This window comes from Atheta coriaria, unplaced genomic scaffold (genome assembly GCF_025399875.1).
Source record: "Atheta coriaria isolate IRGN ID8LTWV9N9 unplaced genomic scaffold, Caltech_Dcor_3.1 hic_scaffold_12_pilon, whole genome shotgun sequence".
Classification (NCBI taxonomy): domain Eukaryota; kingdom Metazoa; phylum Arthropoda; class Insecta; order Coleoptera; family Staphylinidae; genus Dalotia; species Dalotia coriaria.
Genome location: NW_027045454.1, coordinates 13367 through 37943, shown reverse-complemented (window position 1 = coordinate 37943; position 24577 = coordinate 13367). Strand labels below are relative to the sequence as shown.

Sequence of the window (24577 nt, the reverse complement as noted above, 5' to 3'; positions counted from 1 at the left end):
ACAATAATAAACGCAACGCAACGACAGTGGCGGCGGCGTTCGCAGCGCAAAATCCACGCGATTTCCGCTCGATTTTCGGTTTCGAAATACGCGCCGCGAGCATGTGACGAATGCGCGCCGGGCGGTTCTCAAAGCAAATAAAGAATCCGCGCTGCACGAAGAGAGACTGAACGCGGCCGACGCGCGTCGTGCAGGAAAACAAACGCGCCGCTGAAAACAAGACTGAATCTCGCCGTGCATCAAACAATAAAAAAGAGAGCAACGACTAAACTCTGTATCGGTACTATATCCGTGCGTCTACGGGCTAAACATCAAGTGATTTCAATCAATGTTAAAACTCCAATCGGACTAACAACCAACAACCTCGAGACAGATCATCATTTATTTGACCATCGAGACGTCTAATTCAAGGTAAAACCCACACTCACACTAATTTTAAACTAGGCATTTACGAATTTACGCCTTGAAAAACAAAAGAAAACAAATTGTTTACAATTGGGATAGGCCAGTCGCTAGCGACAATCGAGTGTTTTGATTGGTGCAAACCTAGTGTAGATTAACTGAGATGTATGAAAAGTTTGTGGGAATGCTGTGTGAATACATAGAAAATGTTGGAAGCGTTGGATGCAAAGAACATACATTTATATAGGTCATAGAGCTAAAAATCTAATCGAGCCACGGTCGTTGACCTCATTCGCCGCGCTCTCAGCGGTCGTGGATGAAAGGGCGTTGTTGCACTCGATCAACAACCGGGTGCCCTGCAGCTGGCAGATGGGAACGGGTTTTTTGGGAAGTTGCAATTCGTGTGTACGTTTTTCCTCTCATACCATGTGCAGTCATGGTGCCAAATCTCGAGTGAATTTGTGTTTTGTTTTGCGCAGAACTTCGGGAAACTTGAGAAGCTTGGATCAGAAAATTACATTGATCCTGCACAACGTTTATTATTTTCTTATTTCTTTCAATTTAATCCGATATAAGTGACTTAACTTATTAAATTTAGTATAAAATGACGATATAAACAATTAGTTCAGTAATAAAATATGTTTTAATGTTTTTTCACAGTTAAAAATTTAAAACTTTGCGTTTAGAAATATGATCTACATGATCCTAATGTAAAACTTTGTATAAAGCCCAACAGAGGGCGCTAGCATGTCGAAATCGACCTGTTACCGCTTGTTTTCGTTTCTCTTCACGTACTCCGCCGTAATTTACGCCGGGAAAACAAGAATAACGTCAGTAAACACTTAAAATTTATTAAACCGCCTAGTAAATGCACAGTTTCGACAACAGCCGGCACGGTTTTCGTTGCATTGCCACGTTGTGCATCGATATCAGCAACGCACCGCTGGTTTAGCAATAAAAAATTGAACGGCCGGCCTTCGCGGCGTAGAAAATATCCATTGTTACACAGCGGCCGTTGGGTGCAGTTTGAGAACGCATGTGTCGCAATAAACATCAAAGCACATTTTAAGCTGTAATATTACAACCAGACACAAATATTTCTCATCATACAAGTGATAGAAGTATCTACAACAGAGTGCAACAAAGATTGACATATATATAGAAATCGTGTAAGTCTATTTTATTTTTTAAACTACTTTGAATAATTTAGTAGTCAATAATGTATTTGTCCGATTAGAATCCATTGTATTCAATTAATCAATGCACAGTGCATGTAAAATGTAAAATATAAACCTATCCGGAAAACAGTAGCGAGTAAAGAAATGGTTTTATTGATTTATAAAACCTGACCTAGTTTAAAGCTATTTGCTTGCACCACACTACAAACTACAACACTACAATACAATACAACGTATAATGCCATTTGTCAGGTTTTCACTATTTATTTTTCATGAGCAATTGCGTGTTTATTTCCTATTTTCCATGGGAAACTAACATTTTCAATAATTCAATAGTTGGTATAGTATATAATTAGGTCAGTATTACAAGATTCTTGCATTTCAATTACATGCATTTTAAAAGCTCCGGAGAGTTGAAAGTTCAAGGGCTAAAAATACAGGCGGCGCTGAGATGACGCAAACAATGTGCATTTTCAAACGATTACATTATCTATTATGCATTATCTAACCACTAACATCAAACGTTGCACTATAAATTACGCCTTAGCAACACAGCGCAATGATGAAACTCATTAAATAAATAAATCATATACTCGTACATTGAGTAATAATTAGAGGTTATGTGGTGTGTGAGTTATGCTAGGGTAAGAAATTTCTTGTTTTCTGAGGTTATGTAATGACAACCTCAACCGGCCGGCTTTTGGGCGAGGTCAGTTTTCCGTTTTGCTTCCACATCGGTTGTTTCACATCGCATCGCTTCATTTTCACACGGATATTGATTAGTTTAATGAATATCAAAGTAAAAGCATATTTTTTTATATTAAGTTGAAATATAATATGAAACATGTTTTTTAAAAGTTGAGTTTTGTCTACTACGCGTCGGCGGTGGTGAATTTCGCCCCGACGAGTGGATCGATGCTCCGAGGGTGGTGTGAGGTGTTGACCTCGAGTTTTCAGACAGTGCGGGGGCTGTGAACGCGTTCTCTGCGCGGCGCACTACTACGAAAACCCATCGCCGGCTTTCGCACAGCCGCAACGATGGTTCGATTGGGCTAGGATTCGGCGGCTTGGCGGCTTTTTTGTGGCGCAGGTCAGTTTCCCCGGCGCGCTCCGCTCTCACGCCAGTCACGGTTTCGGGTGTCATCGATCCACCTTTCACCTTTCATCATTTCACGAATCAGTAACCATCAAATAAACTTCATAACCAACTCTGTCTTAGTATAAAAGAATACAAAGTGAAAAGGTAAATATTGTAGGATTGTTTATGATCATCGTTATCAGTTGCGTAGCACTATTGTTTTTTTTATTTTTCGATCGTAATGTTTTTGATAATAAAAACCAACTTGCGGTTCAAGGAAATGAAACAAAATCTAATATTCGATTCGAATTCAGAACTCGGTAAATATTCAAACTCCATTTCGATTAAATCTTCTTCAAATACGCGCCGGGCGACAAAACTGAATGTGAAATCAGAATCCGCTTTTCATTACAAGCGTTTTTTTTTTCTTTTCGAAAAAGAGAAAGAAGCCGGTGAAAAGTTTTGCGAAATGTATTCGCATATAAAAACGTATTATTAAATATTTGCTTTGGAAAAGTTCGCCTCGGTTACAGACAAGTTTCTAGTCGGCGGCGCATGTGCTAACTGCGCAGAACGCAAAGTCGAGAAGTCGAGGAAATTAATCAAAGTTTTAATGAACATTGAACGACGTCTATATTACATACCAGAATATTTTTGTATACAATATGTCCACACTACAAAAAATATCTAATATAACTTCAGTTAAACTAAAAACGTTAACATTTTCTAGTATAATATAGATGGCGTTGTTGCAGGTGCATTATACTGTTACGTTTTAATTTGAGTTTATTATTAGTTTAGGTGGGTTGTGCAGTTGTAATAATTGCATACTTGGGGCTGCTGACGACGTGTGGAACGTGTAGGCGTATGTCGGAGAAGTCGAAAAGCCGAAAGCGCAATTATTGTATCAACATATCAACAACTTGCGCGCTGCAATTTGCAATTGGCACGCGCACATGTTTATGATTAGTTAATTATTGCGCTCGCGGGATTATAATTACAAATTTACCCCTACACGACCGAAATTATGCCGAGTGCATTCGTCACAACAGAATATGTTGGATATTATTGAACAAAAGAACTAGAATTCTTGGAATTGTTGAAATTCCAGAATAAAAATTATCAATAAGTGGAAATATGTAATCGCAGCGTTAGGTCGTTAAATTAGTGTCAGGAAGTGATTAAGGTAATGAGTGCATTGACTTATTTGATGCAGTAATCAATTTTTTTATCTTAAAAGTTCAAAAAACTACAGTTTTTTGTTTTTTCTTCAATTTTACATCAAATTTCACAATATTTTATAATTCTTTTTTTGGTGGTAGTTTTTCCGAGATGGCAGTTTACAAAAATTAACGTTTTTACTTTGTTTTTATTATTCAAACGTCCATAAATTTGAGAAAAAATTACATTTGGACTGTTTTTCTCTCAATTTTCGTTCCTAAAAGCAATTTTTAATAAAATATAATTCGTATTATCTTGATTTACATCAACATTTATCTTAATACAAAGTTTTTTCGCAAAGTTATACGAAATACTGAATATATAATACAATTAAATGAAATTGAAATTTTCTTTGAAATTTCTTTTTATTTCTTTGCTAAAAATGAAGTCTTGAAAAAATCGAAGATGCAAATGTATAATGTATTCAAATGTGTTCTAAAGAGCGAGCGGTTAAACAAATTTTTATGATTTGTTGACGTTTTATTCGAAAAATTCAAGGAAATACTAAAAAAATAAATGAATCCTCTGGATAATGTTATGTTACTTGACATCATCAACAATAACATTTACTAGCCAGCTACTACTACGAAAATATTTCATTAAACAACAAGTTTTCATTTTGAATGATTTGTGAAAAATATTTATGCAAGTAAGCTTTATTATTACATAGTATATTTTTCTTGAATGAACACATGCGGATGTACGCCCATTGAATGCCACAAACAATAATAATAACAATATTGATTGACTGCAATAACCTTCATTACGCATTTGTTTATCGAGCCGCTTTCCCACAGCCGGGCTGAATGTCGCAAATGTAATTTGTTATTGCCGCGAACGACGCGATTATTGCCAGGAAGGAATTCAACTAAGTGCAGCACGCATTTACTGCGCGTCGTAATTCGATTACACTGATCAACAGATCAGGGATATACGCCTCAGTAAATGACACATATTATATTTTTAAATTTCATCATCATTCAAAACGCGAATTATATTTTTCACTTGCCAAAACAAAACAAAACCACTTGGTATAATAAAATCTAAAATAAAATATAATATATCTCAACATTTTCTGCCTTGATCTGTGCGCACACATAGCGATAGACATTGTGCAAGTTGTGCATGTTGCTGATGAGATGATATATCATGCTTTATACTTTAAATAGCTTAATGTTGGGTAATTGAAGCGATCGCGAGGCGCGGAAACGTTTGCCAAACGTTTTTCTACCGCGAGCACGTCGCGTTGTGTTGCTAGGTGCATTTTCGCGATGCAACATCGTCGTCCTTCGCACGTAATTGACGAACGCGCATACAAGCATCAATTTTTAAACGTACTAAACACGCAACATCTTTCTTCTATTACGTTATGATATAAACATTACAGATTCCTGTAAATTTTTTTGTTTCGCAAAATAAAAGCAATAAAAAAGGTCTTTGAACTTAGTGTATGCGAGTTATAATAACGCGCGAAGTCTTATCAATGTTCGTGTCGTTTAGAAGCGCTAAAACTTCAATTGGAAAACAACAACGCAATCGATATCGCGCGAATATTCTGACTTGCACATACATATATAAAATTCGCTCGTCGGATGAAATGACTTGGCGATATTCAAAATGCGAAAAAATCTCCATCGCAATACGTTTTTTGTTAAGATAGGTACACGTCACATGTGTACTTGTGTCTTATTCATTCAAGTTATAAATATCGCAAGAAAGTGTACTGCTAACGAAATTCGCAAATGTTAACATAACCTAAAATAACCTAAGCGTAGCAATACGTATTTTTATATTTCTGTTGGAGTTTTTTTTTCTGTGTGAGTATATTTAGACACGAAATGAGGTTTTTCGTTGATGTGATGTTCGATGTAATGTATTTTGTGTTTATGCGTCGACGTGGATGCGAATCGCGAGCGCTCCGCGCTTGTTCAAGTAGTCGTGCATTAAGGTAGGTCGTTTAGAGGACACTCGCTCGATTATTTATTATCACTATATCTCGCTATGGCTACCGAATGTAAGCGAGTGCAATTACAATTGTACAACCAATATTTACTTAACTTTGATCGTGTTCGTTGCAGTCGACTTTTTGAATAATAATACGTTTCGTGTATTGGTTGTGTGTGTGTGTGTGGTTTTTTTTTTGTTACTTATTCAAATGATTGAATTGTTATGTACGTTATTTTCTGATATCGGCAACCAATTAAAATAATTGTAGTAGTTTTTTTTCCTGTTATAGTATTAAATACTGATTAGGAAGCGTTATCAGTTGTGTTTTTGTACTTTGACAATGCAAGAAATGTTGATATAGGTAGATTTTTACTTGTTGACGTATAAAAAATAATTTGCAGTGAGTTTTTAATGGCGTATGAATTTGTAGCTATTTTATTTTTGCGGGTAATCAATAGATTTTTTTTTTGGATTTATCGATATTTATAGATTTATCATCTGCTTTGTTTTTTTTTTAATTTCAATTTTAATTGTTGATAACAATTTTTGTACTAATGTGATTAAAACTGTGATAATATTATGGGATACAGAATATAATTAGGAATGAACTATGAAAAAATCATGGATTTAGTATTAATAGTTTTTGAGTAATTAATTATTAAGAGCTGCAAAGTTAGGTGCACGTTATGAAAATTAAATTTTATTTTTCCTTAGTTTTTAATTAATTACGTGTAAACCAATTAACTTAATTAAAGCTTGCTTCACAGATTTATTTATTATTCCATTCTACATCGATTAATCAAATGATTTTATTGATAACAACGTTTTATCAATAAGTATACGCAGTTTAATATCAAAATAATAATTTTTTCAAAAACGACCTTTAAACATTGATAACTTTTGATAAAACTGCAATTAACTATATTTTAATTTTCATACATAAATACTTTAATTTGTGAAAGAATGAAAACTTTAGTACAAATAGTTTTTGAGTTATTAATTAAAAACCATAATATAGTCGCATTACTTCTACGTTTCATGAAAGAAATTTTTAACAATTGTTACTAATTAATTACTTATAAACCAATCAAGTTATCTTTATGCTTCCTTCACAGGTTTATTCATTATTAAATTCTACATCGATTAATCCAAAGATTTTATTGATAACAATGTTTAATCAATAATTATACGCAAATTAATATCAAAATTTTTGTTACTTATTCAAATGATTGAATTGTTATGTACGTTATTTTCTGATATCGGCAACCAATTAAAATAATTGTAGTAGTTTTTTCTTGTTATAGTATTAAATACTGATTAGGAAGCGTTATCAGTTGTGTTTTTGTACTTTGACAATGCAAAAAATGTTGATATAGGTAGATTTTTACTTGTTGACGTATAAAAAATAATTTACGGTGAGTTTTTAATGGCGTATGAATTTGTAGATATTTTATTTTTGCGGGTAATCAATAGATTTTTATTGGATTTATCGATATTTATAGATTTATCATCTGCTTTGTTTTTTTTTAATTTCAATTTTAATTGTTGATAACAATTTTTGTACTAATGTGATTAAAACTGTGATAATATTATGGGATACAGAATATAATTAGGAATGAACTATGAAAAAATCATGGATTTAGTAGTAATAGTTTTTGAGTAATTAATTAATAAGAGCCGCAAAGTTAGTTGCATGTTATGAAAATTAAATTTTATTTTTCCTTAGTTTTTAATTAATTACGTGTAAACCAATTAACTTATCCACATACTTGCTTCACAGATTTATTTATTATTCCATTCTACATCGATTAATCAAATGATTTTATTGATAACAACGTTTTATCAATAAGTATACGCAGTTTAATATCAAAATTATAATTTTTTCAAAATCCAACTTTAAACATTGATAACTTTTTGATAAAAACTGCAATTAACTATATTTTAATTTTCATACATAAATACTTTAATTCAGAATCTATTTTTGAAAGAATGAAAACTTTAGTACAAATAGTTTTTGAGTTATTAATTAAAAACCATAATATAGTCGCATTACTTCTACGTTTCATGAAAGAAATTTTTAACAATTGTTATTAATTAATTACTTATAAACCAATCAAGTTATCTTTATGCTTCCTTCACAGGTTTATTCATTATTAAATTCTACATCGATTAATCAAAAGATTTTATTGATAACAATGTTTAATCAATAATTATACGCAAATTAATATCAAAATTATAATTTTTTCACAAAATCCTACTTTAAACATGAATAACTGTTTATACAAAGCACTAATTAACCATATTTTAATTTTCGTATATGAATAATTGAATTCAGTATCTATTTTTGAAACAATGTCAACTCTACTGTAAATAGTTCGGGAGTTATTAATTAATAACAATTAATATTCAACTAATATTTAATCCTTTGTTGAAATCAATTATTGTCCAGTGCAAACACGCTTTATCTCAAAATATAAATAGAATTTCACAAATAAATGGAAACATTTTCAATTTATATCTATATATCAAAAATATGATGCACGAAACAAAATGGCGGCCTTAGAATAAATTGAAGGATTTATTTTTCGCCTCCTACGTCGTGCTGTTTGATGTGCTGACGATCGGTTTCGTTAGCAACCAATCCTTGCTGAAACGCGCTGAATTCGTGAATGGAAAGCTCGACACGTAATGACTGATGGAAACATTGAAAGACCCGCCGCCATCAATCGATAATTTCATTCTCGCCTACGGTTTTTCAATTCTCTCACTTCTCACGGTTAAACGCTAGCAAATTCGAATATCTGCTTAAATATATATTTTACCAAAGAATGTAATGTCAACGTAACACAACGGAATAATCAGCCGTTCAAGAGTTAATTAATTACGATGAACTCGAGTGTAATGAGTGCCTCAAAGCAAATCAGATGATCATTGTAGATTAATTGAAATTTTAATTAATTAATCAGTAACTTTAAATTTCTTTTTTGATTTTGGATAATTTATTTCAAAAATTGTCTTGCAACAAGGACTTCTGCAAGGATAAAAGTAAAAATCATATTTTTCTTTTCTTAGAACCTCCGCAGCAATTTGTTATGAAGGATTTTTCAATCCCAAACCCGAATGGAATATTATCCTCTTTTGTAAACAACTTGTTAGATCTATGATCTTAGATCGTATACCAACCCTCAACACAACAACTATATTCCCATTTGTTTGTCCTTGCAGATAAATCTTATCACGACGAAATCTCAAATCTTAAAAATTAAAATTAATCGTTCTATTTTGAGCTATAAATAAATGCTGTGTTTTTTGTGTTTGGGCGAAACACTCGGGAAATTATTAAAATTACATTCGACGTGAAAAGGACACGTAGGACACGCGTCCGCGTGCGCAGCACGCTAATATTCAGCGCGATTTACGCCGCGGGTGGTTGACGAGACGTTTTCATCGCTGAATGTCTTAATTTTCATTCAGAATTAGTTCGTTTCCAAATAATCACTATTATTATTACATATAATATTTAGAAAATTTATTACAAACCGAAAAATTATGCATTTTTACTTTGGCCAGCGCTTTCATTGGTTGAAATTCGTGTGTTGATGAATAAAATGCTTGAAACATTGTCAAAATATTCATGTTCAAGTTATATTTAAAACGAATCTATTTGTACGCTCATTGCCGGAACTTACTGCGCGTTGCATTCGCTGCCAAAAGCACTTAGGGCAAAAATGCAGCATCACAATATGTATGCAATGAAACTTTTGGTACATATTTTATGTACTTTACTACAAATGAATATTATTTTGGTTTGTTTGTGGTGTGTTATTTAGTTATTATCTGGAAATTTATTATCGTTTTGTTTTAATTTGTTTGCTGGATTATAAACACGTGTATTGATAAAATGTATAAATAATAATAATAATCAAATTCAATTAGCGTTAAATTTTAGTGTAATCAAATGGAAATTGAATGAAATGTGTAGGTAACTTGAATATTATTCGATGCTTTTAATTAGTACAATACTTACATTACGTACTTACAGAGAATTCGGAAATTTGAGCTTTAGGAAAGCTTACAAATGAAAATACAAAATAATGAGCAATGAAATGTTATATAAGCACGTTACTATGGGCCTGTCGGAACTTCGCATAGGAATAATTGAAGAATGTTTAAAATTTAAAAATTTATTGGACATGTGAATTATTTTTCTAGAAGTTTATCTATTTTATTCAAATAATTGCTTCATATTATTATGCATTATTAGAAATGTGATATTTATTGGTTTTTAATTAATAACTCGGAAACTATTTGCACTAGAATGATGAATCTTTCATAAATTGATTCAGAATTAGTGTTTGCATATAATTATGCAAAAAAATATGTAAATCGTAATTATACACAGAAAGTTATAAACAATTAAAGTTGATATTTGGTTTATAAACAGAAATTTGACATTTCTTTCTTTTTTAATTAATAACTCATAAACTATTTGCACTATATTGATGTTTCTTGTATTAATTGATTCAGAATTAAATTCTCCATATCACTGTACAATAATTTTGTCAAACGTAATAATACACTAAAAGTTACAAGCAATTAAAGTTGGTAAATAGAAATATAACTAAAATTACCAGCTAATCGGCTCATCTAGACATTATCTACAAAATTTTATTAAAATCGACCAGCCGTTTTTGAATTAATCGAACATATACACACGCACATTCATTTTTTTTTATGCGATATGGTAACAAAAAGTAATTTACGCCTGCGCAATAACATTTAAGCCATTATTCAATCGCGCTTTCATCTGTACGCATCTATGGCTACGAAAATAAAATAATTTATTATCACAATAATTTGTCTGGAATGAACCACTGCCGAATTTCAGCACGATCCAGCTTTACGATCGTGCCGGCGGCTCTCCTGCCGCCGCCTGCTGACCTTTCCAATAGTTTCGACGTTAACTGATTTCGTCTGCGCCAATCGCGAAACGCAAACATCATACATCAAACATCAGTATAACAACACTCTGCACACACATACACACACACACACACACACACATATATATATATATCTACACTAAACAAACACCGACGCACGTAATGTCGACTTTTATTACGTGCTTCAATAAAAAACAATAAAAAAAGATCAAGCCAGACATGGTCAAAGTCATCAGGATGATTCAACCAAACATCAAAACACAAATTATAAAAATAGATAAAAATTTATACAATTTGTGCAGAAATTAATTATTGTACATTTGCTTGTTGTAGATTTAATCATGAGCAGCATGGATAGCGGGGATTGCGAGACAGAAGAAGATTCAGCCCCCGAGGCATGCGTTTCACCCGGAGGTTCACAGCTTCCAAGGTAAGTCGTCGAAAAAATATTACGTAATTAATTAGAATTATAATTATGTAAAAACAATTTAATTTGTTTATGCTACACCACAAAATATTATTTTATTAATAATTAGGTAGATGAATTGATTTATCATTGAGATTTATTTAATTTATTTTATATTTGCAATTTTTCAATGAGTTACTTCTTTGAGTATTTATTGGTAAAAATGAATTTTAAGAGCTTTTTGTTGCTGGGCTTTCCGACGGTGTTTATTTGTATTATTCTTCATGTTGGACGAAGAATATGTACTGTACTAATGTACACGGTACGATGTTAATTACAGTGGCATAAATTCACGGACACGAAACGCAAAAACGAACCGAAAACGAAAAAGCGAAAAGAGTAAGCAAATAAGATTCAATAATAAAAGAAAACAAGGATTAAATAAATAAACAAGTAAGAATAACGAGAAAAATGTTCAATATGCTCCGCCCACTTTACTTAAGCAAGGGATTCATTTTGTTTGGTTGAAAATGTGACAGGATGCAAGAATAAAAGGATATTTTTAGACAGAAGTTATGAATATTCGAGTATAACTCGACAACAATTTATTTCATATCTTAAATTTTTGAGGATAATTATTTGGTATGAAATTCGAGTTTAAAATGAAGAAATTTGAGTGATATTTGATTTTTATCAAAAGTTACACACATTTTTAGGTTAATTTTCTAAAATTTTAAAAACATCAACTTTAATTGCTTGTAACTTTTAATGTATTATTACGATTTACAAAGTTCTTGAGCAGTTACATGCAGAATTTAATTTTGAACCAAATAATATAACAAACATCATTATAGTGCAAATAGTTTATGAGTTATTAATTAAAAAGGAATAAATATCATATTTTTTATCTTCATTCTTTCAACATCATCTTTAATTGTTTATAACTTTTTCTGTATTATTACGATTTACATGTTTTCTGCATAATTGTATGCAGAATTTAATCCAGAATCAATTTATGAAAAATTCATAATTCTAGCGCAAATAGTTTTCGAGTAATTAATTAAAAACTAATAAATATCAAATTTCCACTCTTACCCTATACCTAAACATGCTTATTATGCCATATTATGCACATTAATAACATAATTTTATCCACCAATTCTTTAAACTGCAACTTTACACACTCTAACAACAAATTTCTAATTACTTACAAAAAATGCGCTTGAACGTTGATCCGTCGCGTCGCCAGACATGTTGCGCGCCGTTGTTTGTCTACTTACGTCCACACTGTATGCGCTCGCGTTTTGTTTCGCGCGCGCCGGCGTCCGTGAAGCCAGTGCAAGCGCGAATGTGTCTGTGTAGATTAGAGTCCTTGGTGTATCAGAGTCCGCATCATCGGTTCAGTTGCGTGGAAACAGCGGCGCGGTTCGGCATCGTTCGTCGTTGTCGCGTCGTCGTCCGAGTATAGAGGAGCATAGCGGTAGCAGGAGCCAACAAGCGCAGTTCGCCGATTCAAACACCCGACACTCGTCCCGCCAGTCGCCAGTTTCAATTCGAGCGCGACGCGAACGTGTGTGTATATTAAATAATAATAAAAAAAACAACACAAAACACACATATGTGTGCATGTATTTGATTTCGTCAGCGTTTTGCTCAACTCGCGCGCTTTGGAAAACATTCACACTCAACTAAAACAAGTTTGTAATAAAAATTCAACAATTTTTTCTCGAACTTGCGGCGCAAAGTCAAGTGTTGTCCTTGGTGGAGGTGCCGATTGCCGTGTGTTCTACAGGTGGCTGACCGAAAAGAAAATGCCACGAACTGTTTACACAAAATATTGAGTTTTATTTTTTACTCACCGATTGGATTATGTGGGTGTATTATTATCACAGTGATTGGGATTAAATAGAATACAATCAGGAAGAAATCATGTCGTGGAATGATCAGGGGGCGAGCACCGCCGGCGGCGGTGGTTATGTGACAAATGGCAACTGTCACACAACGTACAATCCTCCGATGAACCACTATATGAACATGCTCGATCAGACGTGGTACAACGACATGTTGGCGGCGAATTACAATTCGATTGCGGACCAATCGTCTAGGTCAGTTACAAACACACAACATAACCTATAATATAATATTACACATCAACGCCATCTATCGGTTAAAAAAGTAATTAAAATTTGTTTTATTTTTTGTTTTATTTTGTTTTGAAGTGAATTATTATTTGTTTTGCGCTCGAGACGTCTCGGATGTGTTGTATTATCAATTATTTATCACATGCATAATGCATGATTGTATCCTGTTTCTTGGTACAGAAAATTTTTATTTTATTTGTAAGTTACGACGTTTTCTTTGAGATTTGCTTATAAAATTATTCGTCATTTGTTTTCGTAGAAAAACTGAATTAGATACGTAAACATCTCCGTATGTAAAATGGTTGTTTAAATATAAAACGTGAATGTTATCTTATTAAATCTATCAAAAATCATTGATTAAATCCAGCATCCAAATTCAATTGGTGCATGCGCCGGAGCATCGATATAAATTCACGTTTCATGCGATCGAGATGAATCTTTTGATCAACACTGCGAAGTGCAGTATGTATGATATCGCGATGGTATGCTTATCGCGAAGTTTTCATGTCTGGCCATGGTTTTGCGATAGCACAGATAAAACGTATTGCTAATTATATACGATTCACCCTTCGCATTTTTCTGAAATAATATATTTCCAATGAAAAGCGATGCACTTGATTACATTATGCGTTGTGTGTGATCCGAATGTCCTGAAAGTGACGCGAGTGTTCTTTATCGGCACAACACGTTCGAGTGTTTATAAACAATAATGTCGCTGCGCGATAATAATATTTATCCTTTTGCATTTTCACGGAAATGCAACGGGTTCTTGTAGAAAGGTCATGGAAAAGGTCAAGACGCGATGCAGTTTGCACATATAGGTACAATAAATACACTCTCGAGTTGATAACATTGCGACGCAATAGAATTTTCCGTTAGATTTTATATCAAATCTCAACAGACAATATTTTGTTTAGAAATGTGAAAATATTAGATTAAATCCGCCTAGATTTTTATTTTTAAAAATGCGGAATTTGTTATAAAAGTCCTAATTTTAATTTAAATTTAAATTTTTCTCCGTAAAACTTTCATCCCTTATTTCACACCTTTTTACTAAAATTTTTGCAACAAAAAGTAGCTTATATTCTTTTCCATAATCTAAACTATCTGCACTCCAAAATTTATCGAAATTACTTGAGTGGTTTTTGCTTGAAAGCGTCAGAAACGAACAAATTCACATTTGCATTTATACCTAATATATTATTAGGATTCTACGGATGTAATTTGTGTGGCCTAGATGCATTTTTTCTGGTGTTTTTGTATTGCTAAAGCACACTTCGCACATATTTTCCACTCTAAATTAAATCGAATGTTTTGCCGTCGCCCAGACCTCTCCACTGCGTCGAATCATGTCTAGGTTGGCCTTCAGACTCGCTGGCCACTTTATATTAACCTACTGGTTTGAGCTGGCTGCCGACGGCGACGGCGGGATGACGTGTTCTAGGAAACTAATAATATCGCGAACGAATAGCACGCACTCGCCATCCCAGGCGAAGTGATTCGCGAGAAAAACTTCCCGGTACATCCTAATAGCACGATAATAAACTTTGACACTGCAATCTCGGCCACACGCACAACACACAAGAATTTTTATAGACTACTCGTGCATATAAGCCACACATAACCTAAATTTAGTTCCTAACTTATTATACTTTATACGTTTTGCAAAAATTATGGCGAATAGGCGACGAAAACGAATGCAGATTTAAGTTTTGGCAGCGTTTTAATAAAGTACATTTCAGGTATGAGAGAATTAGGATTATTTATTACTGTAGCAGGATGTTTGGCGAGACATTCACGTCGCGAATAAAACTTGAAATTTATGCATCTATCAGCGCATAAATAATAATAAATAAAAACACCGCTAGATTTTTTTGATTCATCGAGTTTTTTTTTTTCGTTTGGGTGGGATTTCGCGACCGTGAGTGCCTTGAACTCGCCGCCATGCTCATTTATATAAGCATCGAATAATGAACTGTGAACGACGGTCACAGGTGTGCTCCACAAACATGGCAAGCACATTTTAGCCGCTTTAATTTTTTTGGATTCAACGCAAATTAGGAGGTATATTGCATATTAAGTATGGAAAGGTAGGAAAGTGACGGGAATTGACGTAAGTTTGGGGGTTAGGATAATGTTAAAGGTGGCTTCTGTTTATAAAGATTAATAATTTGAATAACTACGAAAGGAGAAATTTATTTTCATGTATTTCTAAAACTTAAACTAATTTCTATTTGATTATAATCACATTTGTTATTGATAAAACATGAATTTTCACAAAAATCATGTTGAGATGTTTTAACATTTATTTTCTTGAAGTTTTCGAGTATTTAATAGGTATTCTGCTATTTGATGTGAAAGAAAATCAAAAATAATTGAATATTATAAAAATCCGAATTTTCTTCTGCTACACTAACACAGATGGCTTTATTTTTCACCCTTAACCACAATGAATATACCTAACAAACATACATAACCTTAAACTATTCTATTTAAAAGTAATGCAATTGCAAACAATTTTCCCATTTTAATAAAATCTAAAGTTTACATCTCCAAAATATCAAAATCAGGTGAAATTAGTAGTTATACCCAAAATAATGCATGAAAATCATAAAAAATCCAACATTTCCATAAACAATAAAAGAAAAAAAAAACTGATACTTACACGAAACTTAATGATTGTTACTAATACCAGTCACGTAACTAACAAAAATTCTCAAAAAACCCGACGATAACACAGTAAAACTTGAATATTAATAAATAGATGAGCTAAATATCGCTGCGTTCCGTGAAAAACCTTCAAACTTTTATACTGATCGTTTCTAAAATGTAAAACACATATTTTACCAACTCGACTCATCCTTGTTACACGGTTACATTGTGTATTTACAGAGTTGTGTGTTTATTGTTCGCTTTTATACGGCGCGCTCACGGTTTGCTCACTACTTAGCACGTTAAGTAAGTTCCATTAGAATATTTGGTGCACCTTACGCGCGGATTCTACTCGGCGGCGACGCGCCGTAGACGAAATCTTTAAATATTCGCCTTGACCTATACTAACTGGCGTGCTAGTAACACATTTGTATTTCATTTTTTTCACAGACTACCACGTCTAAAATCAATTTTATTCAGGACTAAAATTAGATTAAACTGAAAGTTTTTATGAAGAAATTTTAGATTTTTTGAGGTTATGTTGTATTTGGAATGGGTTAGGACACTGCGCCGTCGTGTAACCTAGGCCACACACGTCACAGATGTTAATTTACTTACACATTACATACGGTTATGTAACTAAACGCTCGACATGTTTTAAAGATGTTTCTACATGGAATAAAACACACATTGATGTAATATTTTCTAAATATTTTACTGTCGCCATCTATGGGATATTTTAAGACTCATTCATCGCATGAATAGTTTTAAATTTAGATTTTATGAAAAATAATCAATATCCTCGCATGCACATCGCGCACATTGTTACAATTCTCGTCGAATTGCGCAGCAGGATTGCTTGGAAAAACAAGTTAGAACAAAAACCAATCGCCTACACTTTGACGGCTACGCCCTGAAGCTTTAAATATGCAGCGGGTTGCTTGTTTTTTATTCTCGCCCCCGTTCTATGTCTTCCCTTGTAGGCAGCTAGGTCACTGCGGTTCGTGGTAACCTAGGCTGAGGGAAAAACAGAGGAAATGCGACGAGGTGCGCTTATTATCCTACTTGCTGCTCGGATATCGTCGATAGTATATGTTATGCAACGCGAGTACTACTCGAACGGATGCGGCATGAATAAGTTATATCGCGCTGATGTCGGAATTTCATATTGCAATTTAATTTTCAAACGCGCAGGAAAATATTTATTTTATATATAGGTTTTCCGTATGAAAACTGTCAACGTAATTGTTATTTATTCAATGAAAATATGGCACTTATTAAAAATGCATCTAATAATATATGGATGGAAATGCGTAAATTATTTTAACTGACAATTTGAAACATCGTTGAGTGTATAGAAATGACAATTGTAACGTTGGAGGCAATTAATATACGCTGAACGATGCAAATTCAATGTTTTGCCGATTGCAGTCGCGGTAATTATTATTACACCGACGCGTACGCCCGCTGAGTAAAACACACGCACGATGCAAATTAATTTTATCTATTTTTATAATTTGAATGTTGCATCACGCCAGCAACATTGCTGACTGTCGCGCCAAGTCCGTATTTAGTTGCATTGCTGCCATCAATCTGTCTGCGCTATGCACGGGGGTAATTTAAGGGGCACACCTAGTGTGAAATTTTCAAAAAATCGAAAATTTTTTTTTACCATATTTCGATAGGTTATACCTTTATAAATGACATACTAAAATTTTAGCTTGATATCTGAAATAGTTTTTGAGTAACAGCCATTTGAAAGAGTAGCCGCTCGGCAGTTAGATAGTTGCATTTTATCTTTAAACGTGTTTTTCTCGAAACAGCATTTTTCGAATTTGCTGGCATGATTACTTGAAGACAAATGATCCGATCGCTATCAAATTTTTTTTGCATCTCCTCTATATAGTTCTCCATACAATGACCCTCCAATTTTATGATCTGATTAAAAATCGAATTTTGACAGGCAAAAAACGACCAAAATTTTGGGAAAAATTTAACTTTTTTATTCAAAATGCCGCCATTTTGTCAATTTTTGATTTTTTTGTTCGCCCGAGGGTCATTGTATAGAAAATATGTTTTAGTTTAAGAAGAATTCTTTCTGTTTGGTTTTATCGACGGAGAAGGCTGCAATCACGCCAGCAGTGGAGGACCTTTTTTCTTTGGCGCCGCCGGAGATCGCGTATCATTTCAAAACTAATTAATATTTTATTTCAAAAAATTTACTGTGTATTCACAAAACATGTATAAATGTACCCTCAAAATTTTAAATAGGTGGATTCACTAGTTTCCTTTATATTTAATTCCAAAAAATGGCCATTTTTTAAGTCGTAACACTAGGTGTGCCCCTTAATGTAGAATATTTGAAGGTTAAAATTATATACTGAGATCTAGCGCCATCTCAGGGGGGAAATATAATCATAACTCTGATTTATTCTTTATTTTAACTTTCATTCCTTATTTCCTTATGCTCTTTTCCATACTTAAATCTATCTTTTCACAAAATTTTATCAAAATTGGTTCAGTAGTTTTTGCGTTAAAGTGTAACAAACATCCATCAATTCCCAACAAACTTTCGCAATGCATTTAAATCAACCGAAAAGTTTATTTTTTCAAGTTAAACAATTATTTTTCTGTGTGAAAGTGTCACAGATCAATAAAACAGACACCACTTTGTTTGTGTTTTGACATCTTCTTTATTTTAACACCAAACATTATTGTTTTGACTAGAAACTTCTAAAAATATTGCCAAAAATGATTGAAAATATTGCCTAATGAACTTTAAACACTTGTTATTTCAGCTGTGTCTAAATATCACACATAAACAAACAGTGTTATATATTTTTCTAATACTATACACGTGGAAATTGTATAAATTGATTAATTATAAACCAAATGTGTGCAAAATTGCTAATGCACCCAAAATAAAACTTTACGAACATTTTGTTACAACTGATAAGTGATACCGCCGTAAATTTAAATAACAAAATACATTATTACATTTCAATGACGTATTTTAGAATTTTCCGCCTATAATTTATGGTTTGAAACACGAAAAAATGTTAAACGAAAATGTTTCGAATTATTCAACAAGAAACCAAAAATCATTTATGCGGAATTATTACGTCACAACTCAATTAATTAATGTTTTTAATTCGTTGTCAAGTGTCAACTCGTCAACTGTACTGTAAGTAAAGTCAATGCGTACAAAATTGTGCGTTACTGTACGCATGATACGCGTACTTGAAGAGCGGAGCATATCAGCAGCTGGATGTTTATCTGATTAATTCAATTTAATGTAGGTCAAAAAGTGAAAAATGGCGCTTGCGCCATCATCATGCACTCATTCACACTCTCAAAGTCAAATTTTAGATTATTTTTAAGCTTCTATGAATTATTTCTTGGTTTTTTTATATTAAGCTTAAAAATAGAAAAAATCAAAATGGCGCCTGCTTGGTGCACTATGCATCAAACGCACAAATCATTCACCATTCACCACAAATTGATCTAATTGAAAACGCTCATAAAACTGGTCGTTAATGGATTATTAATGTCGCCTCGAGTGTCCGTGACGACATTTCAATAAGGTCCCACTAGTTGTTCGAACATTCGGAACTACTTGACAGCTCGCGTAATTCAAACAACAAATAACAAGCAATCGGTAATAATCTCAATACGAAATTTACATCATGCATGAGCATGTAATTAACAACATCGCCGGCATCAAGAAAATAATAATTGGTTAAGCTTTGCTTCTCAATTGAGCGGCTGATTGAATAACTAGTGTGCTAGCATAACAAGACATCCCCCTGGAGCAATTAAACGTCGACGATATGCGTAACATTTAGCTAATGAACTAATACACACGGAAACCTTACGCTACTGCATACGAGTAGAATCACAAAGGATGACTGGATGACTAGGAAGTTATTCAACGCTAATCAGCATTCAAGATTTTCCCAGATTGTTCGCGGCCGTTAAATTTGTTGTTTGATGCGCCAGCGTCCGGTTGCAAGATGGCGGGCGGCGAGCGCGAAGCGCACTAGTTGTCATCTTGTCATGGCTGACCTAATTCGAGCGGGAGTTTATCGCGGCCTTTGTTATTTTACGAATGCAGCCGCGGATTCCGGTCACTCGGATAAAATGTTACGCAATTGCCATAACAAACCGTTTATTATCAAGGAACTGCAACATGATGAGTTGGAATTTTATTTTTAGGTTATGTTGGGTTAGACATGGAATTATTTTAGGTTTTGCACGCGCAGAATTTTTTTAAAAGCAGTTTAATGCTATTAATGCTATATATTATTTTTAAAAGATCAGAAAATGCTAAGAGTGCACTTTTGCGCCATCTTGACTTAAATTTTGAAGCCAAAACTTTGATAAAATCTCCATTCCAACTTTTATTCTTTGTTTTACACCGTCTAAGTCAAATATTTGCAATAACAAGTAGTTTACTTGCTTTTGCTTGGTTAAAATTGGTGGTTTATGCGCAAAATCATCAAAAATAAGCTATTTCTCGACATAGGCAACCAAAGTTACATTAAATTAATTTCTCTTCCATTTTTCTTTGCAGTAATAGTCGAGAGCAGAGAAATAAGGCTGAAAAGATGCGACGCGACAAGTTGAACTACTACATATCGGAGCTGGCAGGACTGGTGCCATTGATCTCCACAAGTCCCAAACGCATGGACAAAACAAGTATCCTGCGACTGACTGCAACACATCTTAGAATCTACCAAAGTAATTAATTTTAAAATAAGCTCTTCATTTTGACTGTATACTACTTATTAATTTATTAATATTAATTTTCCAGCATTAGTAAACGGCAATTGCGAACGTATGAATATGCCGCGTGAAATCGACCAGATTGTGCTGGAGAACTTGGTTTGTGAGCAACTCGGCGGGTTTCTCATGATCCTCGCCGGTAACGGCAAGGTGATATTCGTTTCCCCTACGGTGGAGAATATATTAGGACATTTACAGGTATAATACACCTAAAAGTATAGAAAACATGTATTATTATTGAATTTTATTCATTGCAGACTGATTTAATGGGGCAATCGGTCTTCAACGTGATCGCCCCGGATGACCAAAGCCGATTTAAGACTTACCTTCGCACAGACCTCGTTACAGAGTCGGATTGGAGGAAGTACTTCAACCTGCGGCTGCGGCGCGCTGGACCACGCAGTGAATCCCCTGTATATGAAGCCATTGAGGTGATGGGTGTCAAGCAAGTGACGCGGAGTCACCTCCCTGAAGCCGAGTCCCATTCAAGAGATTTACAAGCGGTGAATACCGATGTGAGTTCAGCTACAATCAAAATTTAAATATTTATGATTAACGTGTGATTCATTTGTTTAGATGTGGGTATTCTTTATGCGTCTAAATCGTCCCGAACCAATCACGGATCAACTGATGGAAGCCAGTAAAGACGAGTACGTCACGCGGCATTTGATCGACGGACGAATCATCAACTGCGACCAGCGGATCTCTTTCATTGCCGGTTACATGATCGAAGAGGTGTCTGGCCTCACCGCATTCAAATTCATGCATCGCGATGACGTCCGATGGGTGATGATTGCGCTAAGGCAAAGTAAGCACACGCCGCCATTTTGTTTCATGTATTTTACGTCTTAATTGACTGCAATCTGCGTCGCATTTAAGCTAATTCAGCGTAATTCTCATTTATCAGCGCATTAACTCGGCGATAAGTAGTTTTCTTTGATTGCACGACTTGCATATGAGTTTTCATCGTGCATCGTGCGCCGGGAAATAATTGCAAAGTTATGCAACTAATTTGTGGCGTGGTATGCCTATTTATAAATGACCTTAGAAATGCAGCTCGGGATCATATAAACAACTTTATTATTGAACTGTGTGCGGCGTTGTTATTCGCTGATTGTTTGTCTACTAGACTCTTCAATCATAGTTTTCGATAAAATGTTGCTTATAGAAATCGTAAACTGTTCATATTTCAACTGATAACGCGCTTATCTCACCAAAGTGCAAACCGTCAAACTAACAATTTTTGCATATCTAGTTTAATTTCTAGAAATTTTATTTTGTATAGGCAACCAAATACACACTAAACTAATCATTTTTTGTTTGTTTTAGTGTACGACAAAGGTGAAGCGAGAGGAAACTCTTGTTACCGATTATTATCACGGACAGGACAGTTTATCTACCTACGGACGTATGGTTTCCTCGAAATTGACTCAACAGGCATCGTAAAGAGTTTCATTTGTGTAAATAAACTCGTCACGGAGAAAGAAGGCGTCAAACTCATCACCGAAATGAAGCAACGATATTCTCCGTTGGTAAAATCCTCCCCACCTCAATTACAAGTAAGTTTTGTTAGTGTTGATAAGAATATTTGATGATTTATCGAATAATTCTTTATAGTTGACAAATGAAGAAGCGACTGGAAGTGTAGAAGATCCTATGGAGTTAGAGGAGGCAATCGCGACGTTATTGTCGAACTTACCGTCCCCGGATTCGGAAACCTCCGATCAAACAACGCATGCGTCTAGCGATGGTTTGCGCGATTGTCCGTCAACACCATCCGCTGGCAGCATGTCGCCATGCGATACCTCGTCAAACGCGTCCTCTCACCCACCGTTACCACCACCGTCAACAGGCAAAACCATACCGAAGCGCCCGCCTAGCGTTGACCCAACAGCGCCGCACAAACGCATCAAAATCGAAGCGCCAGTGCAGGTGACGTCGCCGGCGGCGTACAACCATCGGCAACAGCGGCCATTTAACGGCTACACCGATGAGCATAGGTGATTCTCGCTGCGTTGAGTTTCATACATTTCATTAGGTTTCGGTCGAATACGACATAACACAAAATGGCGGACCGCGGGCGCCGAGACAAAGTGAGAGAGAGAGACGATTGTGTAAAAGATTGTAAACAGTGTGTGCGTGTATATTGTGCGTGCACTCACTTTGTTGTCTGCAAATCTGTATTGGTGCCATTTATTTCTATGAGACTGAGACAATTTTCGGAAGACGTGAAGGAGGAGGAATTACCTATTACTTCAAACAAAATAAGACTGGAAAATTTATTCATTACTACCGGATGAACTTATCAGATTATATACGATTCAGAATTTTAATGCGAGATGCAAGCAAACACAAATACTCTGGCGGTAATTATTTTATTGGTAAGAAAATACGATTAGGATGATATACCAAAGATAGAAATTTAAAAAAGCGGACGCAGGAATGTATTACTATTGGCATTTACAAATCGCGAACGGAAAGATTGAATCGTAACTTGCTCAAAAACAATAATAGCACGCGGAAGTCGTTTCGTAATCGATGTTTGATTCGGTGTGTGTACACATTTCAACTTTCAACTTGTAATACGTACTTTAATGACATTACTCAAAGCCACTAAACCCGATATTTCTATATATCCGAGAGCAGACCAATACAATCGTCAATGGAAAACGACCTTTATTTCACAGACAAACAATACAAATCATGCGAATGATTGTTTACGAACTGTAATCCCCCAACGCAAAACAAGAAATGAATTTATATGCTGATAAATATGAATATGATAAATATGTAAATACGATTATTGTACTATCTATTGTATAACTTATTAATTTAGTGTATCTGTGATGAATATTCTTTTTACTAGCGCATAGGTTTTATATAGTTTTAGCCACACCTCCCCCGCGCGCATTATCATCGATATCCGAAGATGTCGGTGTTTTGATTATTACTGTAATTACGTTTTAAATTGATTCATGTTTTTGTTACATAGTACAAATTAATGTTTACGAATGATTGCCGGATAATATGCAGAGGAAGCGAGCGTATGTTTGTATAATTTTTTGTTATGTACAAAATCATTTTTACATAGAACATGTTCAATGTAGACCAACAATATCTTAACAATCTTATTCACTATATTTATGTACTAACTAGATTTTGCAGCCGGGCGCGCCACTCCGGATAACTGCAACCCAAAAAAACTATAAATGAAAAAACGACTGATTAAAAACAAAACTAAATTTAATGAGAAAAAGACAATGAATTTTTGTAAACGTTTACATGCACATCGACGAACGCTACGTACGAAAACAATTCGACATTTTACTATAATAAGCATTGGAGTTGCACTTATCCGAGCGGCTTTCATTGGTTACTAGCAATTTATTCACTGAGTACCTTTAAATAGAAATAGATTTAATACTTTTTTTTGATTTTCCTACAACTACTTATTTATGTAACAATGAAAAGATACTTCTTGGTAGATTTAATTCGATACAATTCATGCAGAGTGTTGTTTTACACATTCAAAAACAATACGAAACAAAAACTAAAGGCAAAAAGTGTATACAAATAAAAATACAAGTTGAAAATCTGTAATATTTGTTTGTAAAACAACGGAATAAACCAATTTTTATTTACTTAACCTAAGACACAAAGAAAAGATCCGCCATTTTGCAATTGTATCTATTAATCAACGCCACCCTGTATATATGTGTGTGTGTGATGTGTGAGTAATGTATATTTTATACATGTTGTTATTCTTATACTTATTCTGTATACTGTATACATGTGTACATAAGTTTTATTGATCAAACTGAAAA

The 24577-nt window shown here is 34.1% G+C and overlaps 1 protein-coding gene across 2 annotated transcripts; it reads left to right on the top strand.

Moving 5' to 3' along the window:
- Positions 1–24399, top strand: LOC135801698 (basic helix-loop-helix ARNT-like protein 1). Of its 2 annotated transcripts, XM_065315196.1 has the most exons (8): positions 1–411; positions 11103–11199; positions 20542–20708; positions 20782–20951; positions 21011–21268; positions 21330–21561; positions 22083–22312; positions 22371–24399. In XM_065315196.1, the coding sequence occupies exons 2-8, from the start codon at positions 11111–11113 to the stop codon at positions 22755–22757; spliced, it is 1533 nt and encodes a 510-aa protein (XP_065171268.1). In that variant the 5' UTR covers positions 1–411; positions 11103–11110; the 3' UTR covers positions 22758–24399. The 2 variants fall into 2 exon arrangements, with proteins under 2 accessions (XP_065171268.1, XP_065171267.1); XM_065315195.1 differs by lacking the exons at positions 1–411; positions 11103–11199 and adding an exon at positions 12759–13280.
- The last annotated feature ends 178 nt before the right edge of the window (positions 24400–24577 follow it).

Excerpts from the sequence above, each read along its gene's own strand:
- LOC135801698 (XM_065315195.1), top strand. The coding sequence starts at position 13,105 with ATGTCGTGGAATGATCAGGGGGCGAGCACCGCCGGCGGCGGTGGTTAT. Across the intron at positions 20,709-20,781 it reads ACATCTTAGAATCTACCAAA|CATTAGTAAACGGCAATTGC; the intron begins GTAATTAATTTT and ends TTAATTTTCCAG. Across the intron at positions 21,562-22,082 it reads GATGATTGCGCTAAGGCAAA|TGTACGACAAAGGTGAAGCG; the intron begins GTAAGCACACGC and ends TGTTTGTTTTAG.